Raw genomic sequence first — 12,584 nt, 5'->3', positions numbered from 1 at the left:
CAGGTCCATGCCAGGAGCTCTGGCTGTGCCAGGACACTGCTGTGAGCCCCCCCTGCACACTCCCCCCTGCCCCAGGCACTGGGCTTTGCTGTGCCAGGGCATTCCTGGAGCACATTGCTGACAGCAGCTCTAGAGGGAAGCAAAGCCTCCCTGCCCTGCCCTCAGGAGATGCCCTTTGCTGCTGGAGCTGCTGTGCTGGAGCCCAGCTGTGTCCCAGCAGTGCCCATGGCCTGGCCCTGCCTGTGGCCACAGGAGGGACACGCAGCAGGACAGTGACCAAGCTGCCAGAGCACTCCGGCCTTGCACCCACAGCAGGGTTGGGAAGGACAGGCTGGAGTTGGGCAGAGCAAATGTGGGAAGAGCCAGGGCCATTGTCCCTGGCTGTGCTGCTGTGCCGGGAGTCTCTTCCCTCCACCTCTGCTCACAGGCACGGCCCCTGCAGAGCCAGAGAAGGGCTGCCAAAAAGCCAGGAAGCACAGATCAAGGGAATAATTTCTTTTTATTTAAATGCATGGGAAAAACCTCTTGTAAGTATTTTTATTTCAAAACAAAAGTAGACATTAATGTACAAATGCAAAGAGTAGTAGTACAGTATTTTGTAAAAAAACACAACAATGGAAAAAGTTAGCAAAGAAGAAATGAACAAATAGGGGAAAAAAGTCAGAGATTGTAAAGAGTTACATTCTGAAGGCTCTGTGGCAGAAAATGGCTCTGAAATGCTTCTGAAAACACAGTCTAATCAATTTTCTCAGGTCAGCCTTGAGCTCCTGATTCCTCAGGCTGTAGATGAGGGGGTTCAGGGCTGGAGGCACCACCGAATACAGAACTGACAGGGCCAGATCCAGGGATGGGGAGGACATGGAGGGGGGCTTCAGGTAGGCGAAAAAGGCAGTGCTCATAAATAGAGAGACCACGGCCAAATGAGGGAGGCACGTGGAAAAGGCTTTGTGCCGTCCCTGCTCAGAGGGGATCCTCAGCACAGCCCTGAAGATCTGCACATAGGAGAACACAATGAACACAAAACAAGCAAAAAATAGAACAACACTTAGCACAATGAACCAAACTTCCCTGAGTTTTGAATGTGAGCAGGAGAGCTTGAGGATCTGGGGCACTTCACAGAAGAACTGGCCCAGGGCGTTGCCATGGCACAAAGGAAGGGAAAATGTATTGGCTGTGTGCAGCAGAGCATTGAGAAAGGCACTGGCCCAGGCAGCTGCTGCCATGTGGGCACAAGCTCTGCTGCCCAGCAGGGTCCCGTAGTGCAGGGGTTTGCAGATGGACACGTAGCGGTCGTAGCACATGACGGTAAGAAGTGCAAATTCTGCTGACATGAAAAAGGCAAAGAAGAAAACCTGTGCAGCACATCCAGTGTAGGAGATGTCCCTGGTGTCCCAGAGGGAATTGTGCATGGCTTTGGGGACAGTGGTGCAGATGGAGCCCAGGTCAGTGAGGGCCAGGTTGAGCAGGAAGAAGAACATGGGCGTGTGCAGGTGGTGGCCGCAGGCTACGGCGCTGATGATGAGGCTGTTGCCCAGGAGGGCAGCCAGGGAGATGCCCAGCAAGAGGCAGAAGTGCAGGAGCTGCAGCTGCCACGTGTCTGCCAGTGCCAGCAGGAGGAAGTGCCTGATGGAGCTGCTGTTGGACATTTGCTGCCTCCAGGCATTGGCACCTTTTGAAGGAGGAATTACAGTGATATTTAAGAGGGATTCCTCACAGAAAAGTCAAAGCCTTTTCTCATAGACCCTTTCCTGCCACTAAACATCTCCCCTTGTCTATGTCTAGGGGAACTTTCCTCACCTCTGTTGCTGGAGCCCTGATTGCTGCTGGCCAATGCGTTGTCAGGAGCTGGACCTTGACCTGCAGGACACCTGGGAAACAGCCCTGACTCCCAGTCAGTGCAGGGGGAGAGTGAGGGCAGGGGAACGTCCTGCTGTTTGGATTTGGATAAAGAATCTTCTCCTAAAGCAGAAGAGTTGCCTGGGTGAATGGATGGGGAATGCAGGAGGCAGAATGAGAGATTCTGGTGCACCTGGGGAGAGCTGATCATCCAGTGAGGTGGGAGGATTGTCTGAGGCTCAGTGCAGACTGAGGAGAGCTGCTCTGTCCCTCTCTTCTGCTCCAGCTACCCTGGACTTGCACCTTCCTGAGATCCACTCCTGTGTTGCCCTTGACAGCCAGGAGACACAGCTGAGAGCAGAGGGATCCCTGGCACACAAAGTGGCTCCTGCCTTTCCCAGAGTCAGGAGAGTGGGCTCATTGCCAGCCTCCCAGGCTGCCCTGCCCAGAGCTGCCCGGACACAGGGAGCTGGGACACCCCATTGCTGTGCTCAGCCTGCACAGGAGGAGCCCAAGGGCTGGGCCTGGCCCTGCAGCTGGAACTGCCATTGCAGAGAGCCCCTCAGCAATGCCAGCAGCACCTGGGCAAGGCAAGGAGAGAGAGAGAGCTGGGTCTGAGGAAAAGCCTTTCCCTGGCCAGCCCTGCCCAGCCCCTGCCAGGCAGCAGCAGGGCAGGACAGTGGCCCTCAGGCCCTGGGCAGCAGGGAATGGGCACGTGGCCGGAGAGATGCCCTTCATCTCTGGGGCTGCTCTGCCGGCCCAGGAGGGACTGAGGGCCCCGAGCCCTGGGCTGAGGGCTGTGCTGGCTGGGAGGGCACACAAGAGCTGTGCTGCTCAGGGCAGTGTCTGCCCTGCAGGGCAGGCCCGGCAGGTGCCACATCTGCCCTGCAGCAGGGCTTCCCTCAGCACTGCCTCCTTCCCTCCCTGCTCACGGTTCTGCTGCTGGAGCTGTCCCAGCCCCAGCTGCTCCTGTGGCCCTGGGCTCCTTCCCTGCCAGAGCTGCCTGAGCCCAGCCCAGCCCCTGGGCCAGCCCTGCCCTGCAGCTGCTGGGGCCTGCAGGGATCAAAGAAAAGCTCCCCCAGCCTGGGCACCATGGAAAGGTGATGCTGCATGGATCTGGAGGCTGGGCAGGTGCAGGCACTTGGTGAGGTGCCCAGGAATCCTCAGGGTGATGGTTTAAGAGCCTCAGTGCCTGCTCTGCCCTGCACAGCTGAGTTGCCATTGCCACCAAGCTGAGCCAGGGAAAAGTGGGAGCATAGATTCAGGAAAGCAGAGACCCAAGCAGGAAACCCCTGCCCTGAATGAGCTCATGAAAAGTCCCCTTAGGAATGAGCTGGAGCTCTGAGCAGCCCTGGCCCACACAGCACCCTCTCCACAGCAGGAGGACCTGTCCTGGCAGGAGTCACTCCTTGCACCCACAGCTCCCCTGCAGCATCCATGGGGAGGTGCCAGGCAGGCTGAGAGCTGCCCCTGGCAGGTGGCACATGCCCTGGACTGGCCAAGAGCCCTGAGGGCAGCAGGAGCTGCTCTGCAGGACAGCCCTGGGCAGCCCTGGCTGCAGCCCTGGCTTCACCCTCTGCAGCCGTCCCTGGCAGCAGGAGCCGTCCTGCCCTGCCCCTCTGACGGTGCCCAGGGCAACCCCGCTCTGCAGCACATCCTCCCCCAAAGCAGAAAGAGCAGCAGAGCCATCCTTACAGTCATGCAAGTCCTGCCATCTCCAGCTTTAGGAGATCCCTGCAACCAGAGGTTGACTGTGTCAAAAGCTGGGAAGATTTCTCCACGAATGAGTTCAGGATTGTCTTTCTAGCTGCTTTGAGCTTCTTTCTGCTTCACTACTCTCAGATTCTTGAAGGCAGTGCCCTCAGCCCTGCTGGGCTGGGAAAAGTGCTGCTCATCAGGAGAAATGTCTTTTTGAGTTCTTCTTGATTTCCAAGAGCTCCTTCTGTGCAGGAGCCCAGCCCAGCTCAGCAGCACAGACACAGCACCAGGACTTTAATGACCCTCTGGGGCTTTGGTGTTGTTTACATCAGACTCAGTCCCAGAGAGCATTCAAAAAACTTCTCAAGAACTAAAAATTAAATTTAAACTCCAAACTTTCTTCAAGTTTTAATGGGTCCCACTGAGGGTGGCAACTGAGAAAGTTTTCTCCAGGTAGAGCAGAACACTGGAGGCAGTGATGACAGCTGGGGACAAGCAAGGCAAAGGTGTCTCTGGTGCTGAGCACACCTGGATGTGTTTGAGGAATGCAAAGGGCCAAGGCCTGAGCCCCAGCCCCTGGCCAGGCAGATCCTGTCCCTCCCTCCTTGCTCAGAGCTCTTCCCAGGATGGGCACTGGCATGTGGGGCTGTGCAATGCCAAGGGCAGGAGCATGGGGCGGCCCCTGCCAGGCTGCTGAGCAGGGACAAGGAGGCAATGAGGCCCCAGGCCTGCAAGGGTCACTTGTCTCCTGCTCCTGCCTCAGGCCCAGGCCCAGCAGCCATGGCCAAAGTGCTGCCCAAGTTGGCTCTGGCAGGGCTGTCTTGCAGCTGCTGCCCATCCCTGTGCCCTGTGCAGCCCAGGCTGTCCCACGGTGTCCCTGCCCTGCGCCTCTGTCCCTGCAGGCTGTCGGCATCCCCCGGCTGCCCCACCTGGCTGGGCCCTTCCTTTGCTGACAGCTCTGCCTCCTGCCTGCCTCTGCCTGCCCACACAGAGCCTTGGGCTGCTCCAGGCTCTTTCTGGGGGATGTGCTGCACCACAGCCCTGCCCTGGGAGGGAAAGTCCTCTCTCCTGTCCAGTCTGGGCCTCCCCAGCTGCATTTATGGTTTTATTTCTCTCTCTGGCTATTTCTCACTATGGAGAAAAAGCTCCACCATTTCTGAATCAACCCTTCAAGCCCTGCCAGGCCACTCCTATTCTGTCCTCAGTCTCTTCACAGCTGAGCCCAGGCACATCAGCCTCCATGTATGAGTTATGTTCTTGAGGCCTCCAAACCCCAGCTTGGGAGATCTCTGGGCCATGTCCAAGGTACTTTCAAATGAAAATATTCAGCTCATAGTGTGAGAAAATCACCAGAGGCAAAGGCCAGGCAGAGCTGTCTGTCCTTGCAGCTTTTGTCGGGGAACAGTCCTGGGATAAATTAAATTTTGACAGCCAAATTCAAATTTCTGCCACGGCCCATAGACAAGAAGGCTGCTTCTTTTCCGTAGGAAGGAGGGTACAGAGCCCTGGTACTTCTGAGGCAGATGAAAGGTGACCACCAGAGGCCAAGGCCAGCCAGAGCTGGCAGTTGTTTTTCTGGGAGATACCCTTGCCTACAGAAATTTTTTCAGGGGAGTATCAAATTTGTCCATGGGCATCTGGAAAGAGACAGTTCTTTTCCATAGGAAGGAAAGCAAGGAGCCCCAGTGGTTCATGTGCAGATGAGAGGCAGCCTTTGACATTCCAAGATCAGCCAGACCTGCCAGGTGGCCCCTGGGAGGCCAAATCAGCCAGACCTGTTCCATGTTCCCTCGGTTCCATGGGCCCCATGGAGTCACCATGGTCTCCATAGGAAGGAAAGAGCCCCAGTGTTCCAGGGGCAGATGAGGGGCAGTCACCAGAGGCCAAGGGCAGCCACACCTCTCTGTTCTGGCAGCTTCTGTCTGAAATCAACCCTTGGATATATAGGTTTATTCATGCGGAGTCCCAGTTTTGGCCATTTCTGCATTGATAAGAAGGATGTCTCTTTTCCAAAGGAAGGAAAGCAGAGAGCCCAAGTGTTTCCAGGGCAGAAGTAGAGAGAGAAGGCTCTTGAGAGGCCAAGCCAGTCAGACCTGTTTGTCCTGACAGCTTTTTTCACAGAGGAATCCTTGGACGTACAGAATTTGGGAGGTGGAATCTCAATTTGACCATGAGCACCTGGTCAACATGCGTCGTTTTTCCCATAGGAAAGAAAAACATGAAGTCCAAGTGTTTTGGAAGAAGATGAGAGGTGGCCCCCCCATGGGCCAAGAGAGCTAGACCTGTCTCTCCTGACACCTTTCATCTGGGGGAGGTCCTTGGACATAGGGCATTTCGGAGGTGGAATCTCAGTTTTGGCAATAGGCACCTGGATAGGAAGAAAAGCTATTTTTATTAAGAAGGAAAGCACAGAGCCCCAGTGTTTCAGGGGCAAATGAGTGCCAGCCCTCCAGAAGCCAAGGCCAGCCAGACTTGTCAGTCCTGGCAGCTTTGGTCTGGGAGCTGTCCTTGGATATAGGGAATTCTGGAGGCAGATGCCCAATTTTGGCCATGAGTGCCTGGTTGAGATAGATGTTTTTTTCCCATAAGAAAGAAAAGCACATGGTCCCAGTGTTTCAAAGGCAGATGAGAGGTGGCCCCTGGGTGGCCAAGGCAGCCAGATCTGTCTCTCCTGGCAGATTTCATCTGGGAACAATCTTTGCATATAAGGGAATTTGGAGGAGGAATACCAATGTTGGCCATGGGCCCCTGGAGGAGAAAGACAGTTCTCTCCCATAGGAAGGGAAGCCCAGAGCCTCAGTGCTCCAGGGCAGATGAGAAGCAGCCCTCGACATGCCAAGGTCACCTGGACCTGTCAGGTGGTTCCCAGGAGGCTCAGCTAGCCAGACCTGTTCCATGTTCCCTTGATTTCATGGGACCCCACAGTGTCACAATGGCCTCCTTGGTTCCATGAGGCCCTGGAGTGTCACAATGTTCCCCTTGCTTCTGTACTGTCACAATGGCCCTGTGCTTCCATAAGGCCTTGCAATGTCACAATGCCCTTTTGGTTCCACAAAGCCCTGATGTGTCACAATGGTCCCTCGGCTCCATGCACCCTTGCTGTGTCACAATGGCTCCACTGTGGCACTATGGGCTGCACAAAAGTGAGAGTCTGTCAGAATTTTCCCTAATCTGCCTCACGATCGTCCTTGGGAGACCACTGAAGAGAAGACCCCCCCGCCCCCATCTAGAATATCTGGCTCTGAAGGAGAAAAGTTACACGCCATGGGCCCTGAGACCTGAAAGCTCAGTGTTAAGCTACTGTTTTCACAAGTGTGTTTGATGTATGCTAAGAAGAGGGCACCATGCCCCGTTTGCAACAATAGCAGCTCTGGAAGCTGTCCCATCTCTCGGCCTGGCTGGACTTCTCCTGAGTTTCGGGTGGTCTCCCACAGAATACCCTCACCTGTTTTACAACCACCATAACAGACAGACTGAGATGTAAGAAGCTTTTCCATCAAGGACTGAGACATGAAACTCCTAAAAGGCCCCTCTGCTCCTTCCAAGGACTGGGACTGAAATCCCCAGCCCGGGGGAGGTGTGTGGGGGAGGCAAGCTGACCAAAGCGAGATGTTTGCCTGCAGGTTGTGACCACTGGAGCAAGAAAACAATGGCTCTCATTTACTGCTGAGAACATGGACTACCTGTTACATCTGTTCCCTATTGTATCACTTTCCTGCCCCGCCCCTCACAATTTTCAGTAATAAAAGCCTCTGAGTTAGCTAGAGCCTTTGAGATCTCCCCAGCGTAGCAGGCGGACCCTCGGCTGGACTGGACCAAAGACTTCGTCTCTGTGTTGGTAGCTATATCCCCTTTCTGTCTCTCTCTCTCCCTCTCTCTCTCTCTCTCTCTCTTTTTCTCTCTGCCTTAATCCCTCTATCGCATTTTTGCTGTGGTCATTCAATAAAACTGCATTTGATTTGATTATCACTGCAAACCCCCCTTGTACCTTGTTGGTTTTTGCACTCTGAGATCATTCCTATGAACCATCAGGTCATCTGTTCACTAGGACGGATCCTGACAACAAGGTCACCATGGACCCTTGGTTCCTTGTGGCCCCTGAGTTGTACTATGGTCTCCTTGATTCCATGAGGCACCACAATGTCACCATGACCCCTTGGCTCCATGAGGTTCCGTGGTGTCACCGTGGTGTCCTTGGACCTGCATTGTCACAACTGACCCATGGTTCCATGAGTTTCCATAGAGTGAGAGCCTAAATGAGGGATGTGTGACTCCAGGTGGCTCTTCAAAATGCAGTTTAATACATCCAAGACTTACAGCGGTTAAGGGTCATGAGTGACAGAGCCTGTGCCTACAGCTGTCACCTCCAGCTGCAGACAAGACTGAAGACCCTTTAGTTTTGGTTACAATGCATTATATACTTTTCTTTGCTGAGCATCTTAATACAGAAGAACCAGTCTATACCTTAACTTTTACATATAGCCAGTCATAATTACTGTCATTATCATATTCATGTTACTGTTCTCCTGTCACTAAAAGTTAGTACATTACAGTTTAAGGTAGAAGTTGTTTTTCAGTTTTCTTGCAGTGGAAAATTCTAAAATCTTTTTTCTACTTGCCACATCGTCAGTCTTGTTTGCCTGTGGTATCTTTCTGCTTGGCAAAAACATCTCGTTTGAGGTGGGTATATCCTTTCCTCTAAGCCATAAACACCCCTTTTAATAACATACCCTTTACCTTCTTAGTTATCTAGTAAGACTGCTCCAGACATTCTTTTCTTCTATATCAAAACTTGCTTTCATTTCTATTCCCTCTTCAGATTCTACTTTCAAAAATTCATCTGCCAAGCATACATATCTGTGAGACTTTCTTGTTAAACTTTCATCCTTGCCAACATCCCTATATAGTGGTCAAACGCTTGAGGCCAAGAGAGCCTGGACAAGAGGCACAGTTCTTTTCTACAGGAAGGAAACCACAGAAACCCAGGTTTTGAAGGCAAATGAGAATCAGCCATCAGAGGCCAAGGCCAACCAGACCTGTCTGTCCTTGCAGTTTTTATCTGAAAGCAACCTTTGGATATATGGGGAGTTTTGGGGGTGGAATTCCATTTCAGTCATGGGTTCCTGGACTGGAATGACAATTCTCCATAGGAAGGAGAGGGTGGAGCCCCAGTGTTTCAAAGTTGATTAGAGGCAGCCCCAAGGAGGCCAAGGCCAGCCAGATCTGTCAGGGAAGAATCCTTGGAGAGACAGAATTTGGGAGGCCAAAGCTCACTTTTGTCTAGGGGCATCTGGACAAGAAGGAGAGTTCTTTTCCACAGGAAAGAAAGCACAGAGCCCCAGTGTTTCCAAAGTAGCTGAGAGCTGGCCCTCAGGAAGTCAAGGAAACCTGGATAGTCCTGGCAGCTTTTGTCTGGGAGCTATCCTTGGAATAAGGAATTTTGGAGGTAGATTCTCAAATTTGGCCATGGATGCCTGGACTTGATGAACGTTTTTTTTCCATGGGAAGAAAAGCAAAGGCCTGCAGTATTTTGAAGGCAGATGAGAGGTGGCCCCCAAGAAGGCAAGGCCAGCCAGAGCTGTCTGTCCTGGCAGGTTTCATATGGGAATGTAATCAAATTTGGAAGAGAAATACCAATTTTGGCCATGAACCTCCTCCCATTTCAAAGAAGGATAGTTCTTTCCCACAGGAAGGAAAGCATGGAACTCCAGGGCTTCAGGAGCTGATGGGAAGCGACCCTCAACATGCCAAGTTCAGCTGGACCAGTCAGGCAGCCCCCAGGAGGCCCAGCCTGCCAGACCTGTTTCATGTTCTTGGATCCTTGGGGCCCTGCAGCATCACAACTGCCCCTTGGTTCCTTGAGGCCCTGTAGGATCACAACAGAACTTTGTTTCCATAACACCCAGTGACAAAACAATGGTGTCCTTGGCTAAAGAGTGGCACAATGGCCCCTTGCTTCCATGAGGCCTTGTAGTGTCAAAATGGTTTCCTTGTTTTTATGGGCCTGCGTAATGCCACAATGGCCCCTTGGTTCCATGAGGTCACAGAGTCTAAAATTGGCCCCTTGGTTCTACTGGGTTCCCCAGGATCACAATGGCCCCTTGGTTCCACCAGGCCTGGATGTGTCACACTGGCCCCTTGCTTCCATGAGACCTTGCAGTGCCACAGTGGTTGCCTTGGTTCTGTGAGGCTCTGTGGTGTCACAATGGCCCCTTGGTTCCATGGAGACTCAGAGTGTCAGAATGGTCTCATTGGTTCCACAAAGCCCCACAGTGTCACAATGGTCTCTTTTGGTTCCTCAGTATCACAGTGGCACCTTGGTTCCATGAAGCCCTGAAGTTCGGATTGGCCCCTCGGTTCCGTTGAGCTCCTCACTGTCACATGACTTCTCAGTTCTATGGAGCCCTGCAGTGTCACAGTACACTCTTTGGTTCCATGATGCCCTATTACAGCGACCTGATGAGGTCTACATAGTGAGAGAAGTGGACGAGAATCTTGTTTCATGATCAGAAGGCTGGATTTATTGATATATGATATATAATACATTATAACTATACTAAAAAGAATAAGGAGAGAAGTTGCAGAGGCTGCTAAGCTAAGAATAGCTTAGAAAAGAAAAAAATAACAAAGTTCTGTGTCCAGGGAATCTTTCCCCAAGCTTGCTCCTGTGATTGGCCCTTAATTGTACACATGCAACATGAACCAATCACAGGTGCATCCTATTGCATTTCACAGCAGCTGATAATCATTGTTTACATTCTCTTTCTGGGGCCTCAGCTTCCCAGAAGATGAACAAATCCCAAAGAAAGGATTTCTATGAAAAAATGTCTGTGACAATGCCCTGTAGTGTAACAATGGTATCCTTGGTTCCACAGTCTGGATGGCTCCATGGTCTCATGGAGCCTCATAGCTCCTTACGGAGCCCCACGGCCCCTTATGGAGCCCCACAGTGTCACTGCGATCCCCATGATTCCGTGAGGCCCTGGCCATGTGACAATGGCCCCTTGGTTATATAAGGCCCTGCAGTGTCACAATGGCCCCTTGGTTCCAGTGGGTCCCAAAGTGTCATAATGGTTTCCATGGTTCCATGAGGCCCCACAACGTCACAATGGACTTCTGGTTCCATGAGCTTTCCTCCTGCCAACAACAGTCTCCTCGGTTCCACAGTGTCACAATGGACCCTTGGTTCCATGAGGTGCCTGGCCTCTCCACAGACCCTTTTGGCTTCTCACAGTTCCCAGTGGCCCCTCATGCCCCTCACCACCCCTCACAGTCCCTCATGGCCCCTCACATCACCAGCCATGGGGATCCTCTCAAAAGAGAAGGGGTCAGGCCCTGCTTGTTCTCCTTTCATTTCAGTCCTTTCACAGCCACGAGTGCAGAAAGGCTGAAATGGAGCCTTTCCCCAGCGTTTCCCTCGGGGTTAACTGCGGGCTGAAGCTCTCTGCTGGCCCCGGCCCGAGCACCACCATCCCTGCAGCCGCCAGGCCTTTGCTGTCCCCCCGTGTCCGTTCCCTGTCCCCGAGTCCCGCCCAGCTCTGGCAGCAGCAGCAGCCGCAGCGCAGGGGGCGCCGGCCCGGCCCAGCCGGGGCTCCCGGCCAGGAGCAGCAGCAGCGCCGGCCCCTTCCCGCCTGCTCCTGCCTCGGCTCCCAAGGGCTTTTTCCAGCTCAATTCTGGAGCAGAGCAGCCAGCACCCACACACAGCCCTGACTGCTCAGGGCCCGCCTGTGCTGCCCTGAGCCAGCCCTCAGAGGAAGACAGGATCGGGTTTTTCAGCTCTGTTTGACTCACCCTGAGGTGACAGCAGGAGGCTGCTGCTGCCTTTGTCTTGGGAATTGGGGATCATGGCTGCTCTTGGCCCTCTTCTGCTTGCCACCGGAGTTTTATCCATAAAACTGCAATTGCCTCTTTCAGCTGGTGCCACCCACGGTGCTTTCATGAGAGTGAAGTCATTATTTTTGTCGCAGGCATAAAGATCAGCAGATACTGGAATGCCCACCAGCCCCTGAGCAGTAAGGCAAGGGGAATTAAAGCCACATAGACCACGTTTGCAGCGTTCAAACACAGCCCTGTTGCTGAAGCTCTTGAAATAGAACATACTGACAGAGGCCACCACTCCACTGACAGACCACACCACACCACTATGGAAATTGACTCCATAGTGTGGAATTAAATTAAAAAATCCACCAGGAGAAACAGAAACCAGAACTTCTCGACTCACTTCATTGCCCCTTCCCAGCAGCAGGAAATGCAGATGCCCAGAGGTGTTTTGCACTGCTGCTGCCCCCAGTTTGAGCCCAGGCTCTGCCCAGTCCCAGTGGGAACCTGAGCCCAGCCCAGGGAGCTCAGCGCACGCGGGGCCAGGCCCAGAGCCCCGGGCACGGCCGCCCATTGCAGGGCAGTGGCGCAGACGGAATGTCCTGCGGCCCAAACCTCCTGCTCCTGCCACACAGCACCAGCCTTCTCCCCCTCCTCCTCCTCTCTCAGCACGGCACAAATTCCAGCTCAGAGGAGGCTTCCCCAGACAGGGCTCAGGCTCCTGTTCCAGCCTGTGTGTCCCTACAGAGGAACAGCGCATCTTTCAGGCACTTTCACAAGTTCAGGCTTCTCCCTTCATGGGGAATCTGGGATGCAAATGGCCTTGCTAAGAAAGTCAAAGGCCAAAATGGATTCGTAGTTAAATGGATTAGTAGTTATTAGATAAACATCACTCTTCTTCCAGGCAAGGTTCACCAAGTCATTCTCTGCACTTCTCCTTTTCAGATTCTTTTAGTCAGCTACTCTGGGAGGTCCAGCTTGGTCTGGTGCTTCTCATGAACTGATTGTGCTCTTGATTTATGCACCAAGCACCAGATATGGAATCATCTACACTGAACTCAGAAACAAACTCCCTCTGTCAGACCATTTTCACATTCCAGATAATTTTCAAGATTTCCACTGACACGTTGGAATGATTATCACACAACTCTCCACTTGTGGCTGCAGGCTCTGGATATTCTTTCTCTGCATTCAGCCAGGCTTGTATTCCCTAACAATTCCTGGTACCACCT

General features: G+C 53.0%; 1 protein-coding gene across 1 annotated transcript; it reads right to left on the bottom strand.

The window, feature by feature from the left end:
• Positions 1-677: 677 nt before the first annotated feature.
• Positions 678-1,658, bottom strand: LOC134429649 (olfactory receptor 14A16-like). The gene has a single exon (XM_063176903.1). The coding sequence runs from the start codon at positions 1,644-1,646 to the stop codon at positions 678-680; it is 969 nt and encodes a 322-aa protein (XP_063032973.1). The 5' UTR covers positions 1,647-1,658.
• Between the last annotated feature and the right edge of the window lie 10,926 nt (positions 1,659-12,584).

The sequence above is a fragment of the Melospiza melodia genome, chromosome 26, assembly GCF_035770615.1.
Source record: "Melospiza melodia melodia isolate bMelMel2 chromosome 26, bMelMel2.pri, whole genome shotgun sequence".
NCBI lineage: Eukaryota > Metazoa > Chordata > Aves > Passeriformes > Passerellidae > Melospiza > Melospiza melodia.
Note: the sequence above shows the minus strand (reverse complement) of the source record. Positions and strands in the feature narration are given on the sequence as shown.

What these genes read in the sequence shown, in the direction of transcription:
- LOC134429649 (XM_063176903.1), bottom strand. Translation starts at nt 1,646, where the DNA reads ATGTCCAACAGCAGCTCCATCAGGCACTTCCTCCTGCTGGCACTGGCA.